General features: G+C 41.7%; 1 protein-coding gene across 2 annotated transcripts in view; it reads right to left on the bottom strand.

The window, feature by feature from the left end:
- FAT3 (FAT atypical cadherin 3) overlaps positions 1–12,268 on the bottom strand; it is a 335,564-nt gene that overhangs the window by 20,458 nt on the left and 302,838 nt on the right. For both annotated transcript variants that reach the window (XM_086614215.1, XM_086614212.1), the window contains exons 20-21: positions 11,346–11,503; positions 3,347–3,815 (exon numbers count right to left, since the gene is read on the bottom strand). In XM_086614215.1, the coding sequence (XP_086470341.1) occupies positions 3,347–3,815; positions 11,346–11,503 (627 nt within the window). The remainder of the gene's footprint in view (positions 1–3,346; positions 3,816–11,345; positions 11,504–12,268) is intronic.

Below are 12,268 nucleotides of genomic sequence, written 5' to 3' on the forward strand. Positions count from 1 at the left end.
CTGGATTTTGAAAGCAGAGAGGTTTCTCTGTACTCCCAGTGATGTCCTGGAGCACCTGAGTTACCTATGCTTTCTCCTACAGGCTAAGATGCCCATTTTTTGTCTTCCCGTTCAATATGCAGAGATAGAAAGAGCCAGCATGGGTCAACCAGCCCTGAGCCGACTCTCCATTCAGGCCAATGCCCTGGCCATTAGTCCTGAGCTCTGTGCAGTCCATGTCCCTGAGCCAGGTGCTTTGAAGTTCCTGCGGATTTATCTGTAGAATCCTGACAGCAGCAGTGTGGACACACTCCCAGTGCACAAAAAGCACAATTTCCCAAACGGGGCCATAATATTACCCTATTGCCATAACCGCAGGATGAAGTGGAAGGTAACCAGAGGCAGCTTTTTATTACTGGTGAACAGGGCAGGAGGCATTTCTGTTGAAAGGAAGATCTCACAACAGGAACACTATTATCGAGCTTTGTGTTTTAGATGATCAATTTATGCAAATTATATGTAAATTAGACATGGCCTCTTTGATTTCTGGCATGTAGCCAGCAACTCTTTCATGTTGTAATGTCGGGTAACCTTTGCTTGACTGTTTTCTTTTAAAGTTAGCTATAAATCCAAGCTTTCTTTTTCTCTCTCTTAATTTCCTTGTAAAGCACAGTAGGGTTTTTGAAAGAAAAAGGATGTTAACAGTATATGAAATCTGCTCTGTAAAATTCAGAATAGAGGATTTATTTATTAAAACAAATCCTATCATTATGTCAAATACTCGCTGCTTAGGAAAAGAGCATTATTCTCCTAAAACTTTAATAGGAGGATAATATAATAGAAAATATTGCTCAAGAGATCCTAATGCTACTGAACGCCCTCAGATTGGGAAAAGGAGCTTTGCATGTAATATTTTTGAACGTTTCCCCCTACGAAAAAGGAAAAAAAGCTGCTATTTTCTTTCTTAAGGTAAAAAATGAAGAGTTATTACTTTTTTTTTTTTTCTATTTTAAATGAGAGTCAGCTGCTAACATCTATGTCAGCAAATACAACGGCTGATAATTCTCAAATGCGCGCTGCAATTTGTGGCTCCGCAACTAGCGTTTGCAATGCTGTTGGGCTCTGCGCTCCACGGAACTTAATTACGTGGCCTTTTTGCATATGGAGGACACTAACAACGGAATCGCTTTGCCTGGTGGAAACAAAAATGCCCATGCCTTCTCGTTGTGGGCTGGGCTGCAGAACCACCGATGTACAGTCAGGGCCCATTGCGCTGGAATTATGGCTTTATAACAATCCTTTATTTACATAGACTGCTGAGGCAGTAAAAACAGCAAACAGATTTTTTTAAGGGCAGGCAGCCGAAACATCCCCGCAGGGCACGTGCCCCCTCGCCGAGGCAGGAACACAGGCAAGTTAAATCAGTTCCGTGACTGCTTTCCAGCAGCGAATTGCGATGACATGAAAATGGTGAGTGTCATTCCAGTAATAACACGGGTCCAATCTTCAGCGCTGCCTGTTTCTCCCCAGCCCCATTGCTCTCCCCAGTTTGAACTGGCATGTACATGGTGCTGGGAAAAAAAGAATTACTGTAAAGCCTTTTGTTAGAAAGGTTTCAATTTACTCATCACGAGATTGCTGAGCAACACTATAAATAGATTCAAATAAAATCAATAGAAGGAACTGTTCTCATGCTTCCTAAGATGCTAGCTTGGCAAATGGTTAACCTCATTTATTAAGTTTGGAGTCTCAATCAAAGCCATGCACATATTACAGCAGTATTTCCTAGGGATTTAAATAATCTTGCTTAGTAGTTGTCTCAGTGGCTGCAGCCTCTTTCTGCCTCAGAATGAGTTGCTTTCGCCCTTGTTGTGCAGCACTCATTTTCTTTCCTTCCCTTCCCTTAGTAAATAAAGACTCTTAACAACACACACAAGTGGCAATATTTGTCCTCGTGCTGCACATCACATCCTGGCTTGCCAGTGCAACATTCCATTCTTCCCAACTGTCCTCCCATCTCCTTCCATTGATAGAAAAGCCAATAGCATCCCTGACGCAACCTTCGTCCTGGCATGGGAGAAGAGGTGGCTGAAACAAAGCCAAGGATACAGAGGAGACGCCAGCTGAGATATCTCAGCATCAGAAAATTCACATTGTCAGGGCTTACTCTGTAAGGGCAGAGTTATCCAAGTGAGAAACTTCTGTCTGACAGACAGTTTCAGCCTTGAAAACTAAACTGTTCTAAAGTTTAGGAAGTTCCTACATTTCAGAAAAATCTACTTGGGGAAGGGTGATATAAGAACAAGGCTTAAACCAATGAAAAACAGAAATAACAACTACAGGTGAAAGGGAACTTTCCAAGTAGAAAGCCCTGGTCAAATGCTCCATAAAAAAAGTTTAGTGAGAATGTCCCTAGGGAATCATGACCAAAATCACTGACAATAAGTGGATGGAAAGTTCTGAACTTGCAGAAGACCTCTCTGTTGAGCATCCTCCTTTTCGGAGGAAGTTTTAGTCTGTCAGAAAAGGTGAGCAATGTTGCCTGTTAATACAATCTAGGGAACGGGAAGGGAAATCTGGACACTGCAGAGACAGAATAGAGGAAAGGTCCTATATGTATGTCATTTGCTTTTTTCCTGCTAAGATGCTGACTGTTCTTAAGGTATGGTAACTTGTGCACTACATTACTGGGTAGTAAGTCACTGGCACCAAATCACACAAGCCACCACATAAGTACTGCATGGGAAATTCCAACATGAGCACAGTTTAAATCAATGCCCTATAAACTTTGGATAATATTACTTAGACCTTGGAGCACTCAGGACTCCGAGGAAGCTGTAAAATACACTTCTGGGATGGTTTATAAAGGGGCAGACTCGATATTTTCCATGCAGACGTAATCAAATTACTCACTTACAAAGGGACCAAGGTGTTTGTGGACAGCTCAGTAATTATTTGTGACAGCTTCAGAAGCACAGAAAGGCAACAGTGCTGTTGCATCTGTGATGGACGTTTGAAATCACCATCTTTGTGTACAGCCTTCGATGCTGTAAATGGTTCCTGAAAAATCCAGCGGAGCATTACAGTAATTGTAATTCTATTGGTTTCTATAGCAATAGGATTATCCTAACAGCCAATAAATCAATTTCCTCCTGGAACACTAATGCAATGAGAAGGGGCACCGTTTCACCGTTATTTATAGAGCAAACAGCTTTTACACAATTTGCAATACCTATCAGAGTTTTATAGAGTTCGTGAGATTTTTCGAGCATGTTGCTGCATAAAACCATCTCTGGCAATAAATTGTAGAGGAAAATGGGGGTGGGGGGTGGGGGAGGGAACCCATAAAGCAATGCAAAGCGTTTACCACCAGATGGCACGCTGGTACAGGTGCCGCCGTTCTGGCAGGGATGCCTCTCGCAGGCGTCCGGGTAGAGGACGCAGCCAAGCTTTAGTTCCGTCAGGCCAACCACTTCTGCAAAGCTGCTGCGCTTGTTCTGGAGCGGCAGCTCGTTGTTGTTTAGGACAACGGAATCCAGGCAACCCTGAAAACCACTCAAGACTTGCGTCGTTCTCTTGTCGGTCAGGCTGCGGACGTTATCCACTTGGACCTGGGCGCCGAAGTAGACGGAGCTATCCGTGCTGAGAGTCTGGAAATAGAGGGGGGCTTTGCGGCGCTCCACGTAGCTGTCGTCCAGGGACAAGCTTGTGAAATTGCGATTCAGCTCCAGGAAGACTGAATGCCAGCTTCCATCGTTAACGGCCCTGCCAGAAATTCCCAGGATTCCCGGACCACTTCCACAGTCCAACTGGAACCACAGTTTGCCATCGACAATCTGTGGGAGGAAAACAGAAATCAAGGCACTTCGGGCACTCAGATGTCTCATAATACACTGTCATAGAGAATCTGGAAACACAGAGGACTTCTAGACATTCTCTGTACAGTGTTAAATCTGTTCTCCTACACGACACTAAAATAGCAAAGAACTATGCCTTTGTCATCAGCAAAAAACATAAGGTGATAAATACCAGCCTACTTCCAATTTACCCAAAGCCAGTTACTGCAGGCAAACTGAAAATGTAGAAAAAACATAGAAATAAAGATGCAGAACACAGGAGAGGGCTAGGATAATGGTATGTCTCACTGAACAGAGCATGGACTGGAGGACCCACGTTCTGCTTTGGGCTCTGCTGCTAAGCAGCCGTGTCTCTCTGAGCAAGTCCCACCATCCATCTGTGATCTGCGATTCTGCTCCTGGTGGTTGATGCTACCAAAAGGACATTAAGGGCAAGGGGCCACCTCTGAGTGTTTGAGAGAGGCTTGTAACAAAGTCAATGGCCACTGCTTTCAGCTGGGGATGTTAGGTGCTCTGCTCATGCACACATCCTGTGCCTCTGTAATATTTTGGAGCATCTCAGTGAGTTGCGGATTTGTCCCTAAGTGTCACAAGTTCAGTCTCTTTAAGTACAACAATAAGATTCTGGTTGACCAAAAGTCAGTTATTTTCCAAGGATGCTATACTACTTGTTCTGCGTATACCTCATAGATGACATAGGACGGCTCCTACTTTTCTTCCTTCATGGTTTTAGTGGGATTGTTAGGATTTCTCACTCTCCCTCCTGCCTCTCACCCATCTGAAGTCCTCATAAAGCGAAAATCTGTGCCAGCCTGCTGAGGCAGGCAAAGTGCAGAGTGCTGCTCTGCAGGTATAAAGTACTGCTTTCCTGATTAGCAGTTTACCCAAAGATTTTAGGTTTCTTTAACAGATGGCAGATAAGTTTAAAATGGCTGACAGGGCTGGAAATAATTTCATATGACACATTAATTGGATTCAAGCTCTCAGAAAGCTCTTGCAATTATTTTACCGTTATGTCATGCTCTAGGAAGTATTTATTTCTGCAGATCCCATCTCAAGACAGTTCTGTCCCATTATTTATCCCCCTGAAAAGTTCAGGCGCTGTGTCCTTTTTCATCCTTCCCTGCAGCACACATTGTACTCTCACTGGTTTGTGTGTAACACAACTCTACTGTTCTTCTCCAGCAGAGCAGAGTTGCCATAGCTGTCACTGCAAGAACCCCTCAGAGCTTTGGCGGCCAGAGAAACTGGCATGGCTAGTGCAGATGTAAGGATGCTGCATTGCGTCCATCTGTCTTTGGCTGTTTTTGAATTTTTCTGGCATGAATAGTCATTTAAAACTGTGTTAGCTAGAGACATCCTTTGGCACGTGTCTGAACTGGTGCTCAAACTTTTCTCTGCCAGGCTTTCAGATGTGGCTTGAAGGTAAACGTGGTACTGCTAATCTACAGGAGCAGACTGTGCTGTCATGTCATTATCAGCATTTCACTATCCTTGGAGATTCACAAAACTACCTGGAGAAAAGCTAAGGGTACAATCTTGAGTTATGATGATCTCTGGATTTCCTTCTCCTTTCCAAACTTCAGTCTCTTGACCAGATGCATTTGAACCGGGCTGTAGCCTCAAGCCAAGTCACACTGGGCAGTTGGCATATAAACCACACCACTCCACTGCTCTGCAGTTGCTTGGATGGGGTGGACACAGCGATGCTAAGCACATGACAAGCTCCCTAAAAATGCCAGCTACCTACTTACTCTGCATGTCATGAAGAGTGTAGAGGAATACATATGACAAAGCAGCCAAAAGAGCAAGAATTATCCTCTGCTATGGGCAGCTGGCTATTTTGAAGTCCCTGACCTGTAGGGTGTAATGAAACTGAAAAGTGAGATCTGTGATTACAATACAACATGCTTGAGGATGGATGTTGCTTGGTACTCCTACAGCTCAATCAAAAAAGGCTAATGGATGTGTAGAAAAATATGTCTGGATCATTTTTCATCAAAAAAATCTTTTCTTACAGGACTCAAAACTCAGCTGAAAACTATTTGTGTAGATTGAAATTGGAGGTATTAAAGCATCTGCTCAGGAGGAGTCTTGGTAAACAAGATGCCCTGATAAACTGACCTGGTTTCTCTCCAGAGATGGAGCAATAGTTTCCTTCTCCCTGTGCAACAGAATAGTCCATAAACCTTGAAGGCGCTGCTCAGAAATTGTGGTCTGGCTCAACAGGAATACAAATCAAACAGAAAAATACATGCCAACATATTACACTTTGAAAAACAGCCATCATTGGATAAGCTGTTAGCTTGCTGCTTATTCAAAAGACTTTTTCCTATGGAAACTGTTTTACTGATTGTGTATAATATACATATACCTCCCCTAAGACTACTCATACCCTGAAGGACCTACTGCCTGCATGTCTATTACCCTTACTCATGCTTTTCCAATTATCTTTATAAATACAACACCACATATGCGCACCTGGGATAAATATTACACCATTTGTACATGGGAAACGATGATCTAAAAGATTTGCCATTAAAATATGTTTTATACATCTTTCTCATCCACTTTTATGTCTTTTTACCAGCAGATGATCTGACATACACAGTAAATATATATTGTCTGAAGGGCTATGTTTCCTTCCTTTTATTAAAAAAGCACTAGTAACCCTCACCTCAGGCTAGAGTTAAAGATGGAAAGGATGGTCCAGTGCTTACAGTACTAGCCTAAGATATGATAGATACGCATGGGAATCCACACTCTGCACCACTCTTCCTCTGGGATCTCAAGCAAGTCATTAGTCTCAGGTCTCCACCAGTAAAAGAGGGATAACGTCATTTCCCTTCCTCACACCAGTGCTTTATGGATACATACATTAAAGACCGTGACATGCCCAGATACCCCTAGCAATGGAACGATAAAAATACTTTCATTAATCAGATGGTCACAGATCTTGCTGTAGCAGGGCAGGGAGGAAATATTTGTCCTCTGCTGGCTCTGTGCCTCTAGAAGGAGGGGGAAGAGCAGGAAGAGCCCTCGAGGAGCAGAGGCTACAAAGAGCACCTGTCCTGCCTATTCAGCAGCTAAGCTGGCCGGGCAGAGGGGAGAAGGGTTCTCCACTCAAGAGGGCAAAACGATATTTCCACTCCTAACCATGGGGAATTCAACCATGGATCTTTGATTCAGCAATTAATCCCTGGTGTTCCCATGATTCCCCGTAACTGCTTGTGATGTCAGGGACACTGTTTGATCCTCAAAGGGGGATCTTTGATTATAGCCTGGACCTTGGTATCAAGAAAAGCTGAACTTCAAGTTAACTTCTTACTAAATGAGGTACACTCAAGCAAATAGTACAGAAATCCAATGAATGGTCAATGCTGTTGTCCAGGCTCAGCAGTTATCCAGACAGTAACCTCAATGGAATGATTGGTCTGGTTGAGGGCTGGTAGAATCAGACTCTCAGTTCAGGACTGAATGTGTGACACTGCTTGAGTTACTCTGTCTCACAGCAGAGAGATGAAAACACTGCCGCCCCTCGCTAATGTAGCCTGCAATGCCAGCAGAGACCCTCCACACCAAGATGAAAGCAGGGAGACACTGCTTCATCCTAGCTGGGCAGACAATTCCCACCAAGCTTCCACCTCTCAGAACTTTCTGGGCTTAGTTACAGTATCTGTCATTAAAACTACTAGAACAGTGAGTTTAATGCATCTTTAAGCATGTCTGCTCTTACAGACACAAAATTCCTCACCTGTAAAGAAGTACAAAGAACAGAGAAGGCTCCAAAAGCTGATGCAATCTGTTACATTTCAACAGTTTCATTCAATGAGCAAAGTGGAGCCAAAAACATATTGTAAATTATATTAGATATTAGCCTGGCTAAAATGTTTGGCTAACATCCATATTTGTGTATCAACATCGGTAATAAAATGATCAAATGGTTCTTCTGAGACCACCTTAAGCTCACATAGTCCATCTGCAGTCACACACCACGGATACAGCATGATGCCTGCTAATCTATCCGGGGAAATATTCCGTTAGCCAAATTACATTTCAGATTCGTTTGTGTAAAACGGTATATTTAATTAAAATATTACTTGTTTCAACTCCAGCCATAACTGGGATCGTATCCAAACTTCAGTCTTATCCAGTGTGAGCCATGCAGCAGTAATGCATTAAAATGTATAATACACACTTAACTAAACTACGCAAAGTTTCACATTAACTGCCTGGACAGAAGAACATATGCTTGCCTTTTACCATTTAACAACTATACTCCTGGCATGATGGGAAAGTCTTTCTTGACCTATTTTTAATCCTTTAAATCTCACAAAACAAGTTGAGTCTCCATTATATTCCTTGAAAAAAAAGAAGTAAATGATGGAATTCTCTTCTGCAATTGCCTTGCAATGCTTTAAATTGCTAAATCTTACTTTTCCCAGAGAGATGCTACACAGGAAAAAGGCAATTGTGATACTGTTTTTGGCATACGTAATCTTTTCAAAGAGTAAAAAAAAGGCCATCGACCTGCATCTCATTTTGCTCCAATTGTCTTAAAAGCAAAAAGATTTTTTTTTTCTTTTAAAAAGCAAACGCAATGAAAAAAATGGCCAATCTCTCAAAATCGATGGATGAGTTGTTTTATTTGAAACAGCTGAATAAATAACATCCTTATTATATTGTATCAACACAGTGTAGCTGGTAGGCTTTCAGCAAAGTAGTAGACAAGCAGTTTGCTCTATGGAATTAACTATTCATCCAAGAAGGACACCGTGTTACGATTATGAAATATTTCTATCCCTGGAGTTATCACAAATGCATGAGATCCCAAAATTAAGCTGGTCATTTAAATACTGAAAACCATATTGCAGCATTAATTTTTAAATAGACTGCAACAAGGGAGACTTGCTTCAAAAAAATCAATGCCACTATATGCCCCAACAGTGATGGTGTTTTCTGCTTGTTCTCCCATGGGCTTGTACTATGTGGTGGGTCTCCATTTCTTCCACCTCTGCCTTTGTTTAGAGCTCGGTGTTGGTGCTGGGCCCTCTGGTGTTAATCTGACAGATACTTAAGCACATGCTTAAAATCAAGGTACGTGACTAGTTCCAATTGCCTTCAAATACAGGAAGTTAAGCAAGTGATTAAGTGCTTTGCTGGAGTGATGCCAGAGAGCTCGAAAGAGCACAGGATCCCATCCTTTATCCTCTATTTGGAAAGCTTCTCCTCATGTTTAATTTAATTGAAAGCAATGCTCAAATGATAACAACTTCACATTTATAGACCTCTAATCAATCTACTAAATGGGCTCATTTCTGAACCTCTCCCTATCTCACAACATACATACCTGGTTAAAAAAAAACACAAAAGAGGCCTTACCTCTGGTTTACAAATGAAAAAAACATATGCTTAGAAAGTTTAAGTGTAACTTGCTTGAAAACGTCTGCTAGGGATCCCCAAAGTACAGTTTATAAGTCAGCTGCCATCCCTGAAGGGATCTGCTACGGCTACATCCCTTGAGCATAATGCCATTCCTCTGCCATTGAGCCCTTCTGTGAGACCTTAGTCTGATGTTCCTCTGCTAAATGACCTTCACAAACAAAACTCTAGCAATTCTTGATCTTTTAAGCCATGTCATTTCTTCAAAAAACATGCTGAATGTGCTACTTCGTTTTTTTTTTAAGCCCTATGCTTATAGAAGCCAAAGGCCAAACCCAGGAAAAGGACGTACCCACTGCAACAGCAAATCCTGTAGGAGGCTCAGGGAAGGGAATTCCCTGTGTTCTTCCCTGCCCAATGCATGGGAGAAAGTGGAGCCCTTGCATCCATAACACTGCATATAAGACCCTGGACATCTCTCATCAGACACGTGAGGTGGCGGCTGTGTCTGAAGCTCTCTACTGAGTGCCACATGAGATGGGTTCAGAGTGGGAAATCAAAAATCAAGCAAAAAAGAGCATGACTTGGAGGTTGGCCTCAGATCGGAGCAGAGTAGCCTCAGCTCTTGTCACTGCACCTTCAAGTATTATTTTTTTCTCCCTGTATCTTTCAAAGCAAAATGGCTAGGTGACTGTGGAAAGTGGTGACTGAAAACATGTAATTCCTACCCCACAACTGAAATCCCAACCCAGGTGATCGCAGTGAGGGACTCTCTTACTTATTTTTTGTAATCACATGAATTTTTTTCTTTTGGTGGCAAAATTTCCCAGCTTCAACTGGAGATTCCCACTCGTATTGGCTATGACCTGACCTGCTGAACTCCTTAATCATGATAGTTTTATACACTAAACTCTAACAAAATAAATTCTGCTATCATCATTCTAACTTCATTTCAGTTCTGCCTCTGTGTCATCTCCTATTGTTTTCAAGTAACGCCTTTCACCAGGGCCATTTGTTTTTTTCAAGCATTTTTCAAAACTACAAAATTGCAAACATTCCCTACTGATACATGCTAAGAGTGACCATAACAAAGATTGCAAAGGTCTTCAAGCTTGAAGTTATTTTTTTTTTTAACAAAAAGTATACTGAAAAGTTCAAACTGTGCATTTCTATGTGTCTCAAAGCAGAGCTTAAATTGTCTTGTACCAATCTGAGCGATGCTGAGAGTCCCCAGTGAATGACAGACAGTACTCCTGCTCATGAAATATTTGAAATATTTCACTCTAGCAGCTATAAAATTATTTGTTGCCCATTAATAAGTCATCCAGCCATTTTAACATTACCTAAGCATTCAACCGAAAGAACTCTAAAGATTGCAAATACAGACAGAAAAGGCTCTGTGCCATTTCTCCCACTGCTGAATTATAGGACATGGTTGAATTACAAAAGTCAGTGTGTTCATTTTGTACCTTAGAGGTTTTAGCAGAAATACTACACGTGCAGGCTCTTGGATGAGCCTAGCACTCCCTTTCCATCCAGCAGATATTTGTCATTCCACAGAAATCCAACAAAGAATAAAAATGCATGGAGAGCTTATCATTTAAATATTGATAAGATATCAATCTCCAGCCACCCCATGCCTCTCTCAACAAAAAATCTTAATTCACGGAGTGCAGAAATCTTAGCATTCAGTAAGAGACACGTTCTATGCAGCTGGTTTCCGGAATGAACTCGACAGCAGTGAGGGCATATCCTCCAACCATAGGCACGGACACAGGGGAAGAACAGCTATTTCGGCATGCTTCGTTTTGACTATATGGTCATATAAATGGCCAAATCTTACATCTCGTGCAGATTGGCTCCTGCATGCAGACTCACATGATGTTCTTAAAATGAACAACACTCAATGGAGCATTTTCCAAGCAAAGTACCACTAACAAGTTGCTTTTTTGATTGTTGCTGCTGCCATTGCTGAAATTGTTGTTTTTGCCTGTTAGCATGAAACAGATCAGACTTGATCTTCTCAATCTACAGCTGAAAAGAGAACAGCATTCTCCAAATCAAGAGCCAACAGAAAACATGTAATCAAGAAAAACAACTGTGGAAAAGATAAGTTATTTTAATTACCTTCAGAATTATACAAGGATTCGCTCTGGTGTACATTATAATCCCATTGCTTTGCAGAGTTCGCAGTCGGAGAGCCAACTTGAATTCCTCTTTCTTGCTATTTTCAGAAACCCGATATTTAATGTAGCTATTCCCAGCAAAGCTAAGGGAAGTGTGGCCTGAAATAACCATTTTGAAAAGACACATATTCTTTTAGTGACACACGAAATAATTCAACTGTCAAGTTAATTAAAGAATTTATAGAGCTAATGAGAATGTCTAGGAAGAAATAAATAAAACCCAAGTTTGATAGGAAAAGAAGCTGGCACCTACTACAAAAACATATTGTGTTTTTTTTTTGGAAATTACTTTTCAGGAGGTGGAGGAAAGCTCTATTTCTCCTTAATTACAGAGAGAAAGAGAGGTTTCTCCAAGTTTTCAGTATGTTTAAGGTTATACACCCCTGGAGGCACCTATATAGCCTCTCTGATAACAGAGGGAGACAATGATGACCATACCTGTACATCAGGCAGTTGAGTTACAGGTATAAAGTTAGGTGTGGGCATTTGCTAGCCAAAACCTTGCAATGAGTTGCTTGCAACCACTGCCCAGGACCACACTGATACAGCTCAGTGTCTGCTGTGTTTTCATTAAGGAAATAGCATACGTCCACTGTCATGCAACCCTGGATTCACTGAAGTCAACAGAAAGCTCCACTTCACTGGCTTCCCACCTGGCTCTTTATATCCCAGGGAACAACACAGCTGCACAGAACTAACAAATGTCCTCAAACTTTCTTTTTGGGATGGTGTTGTGTTTTCATTAATAAAGATTGGAATTTTGGTAATCTAAATAGTAAGCAAAAGAGTTAATTATAGAGCTTTGCCCATGGCAGGAAAACATCTGGCGTAACAGTCTCTAGGAAAAGTCCTGTTTTCTCAGCA

This window comes from Tauraco erythrolophus, chromosome 1, assembly GCF_009769465.1.
Source record: "Tauraco erythrolophus isolate bTauEry1 chromosome 1, bTauEry1.pri, whole genome shotgun sequence".
Taxonomy (NCBI): domain Eukaryota; kingdom Metazoa; phylum Chordata; class Aves; order Musophagiformes; family Musophagidae; genus Tauraco; species Tauraco erythrolophus.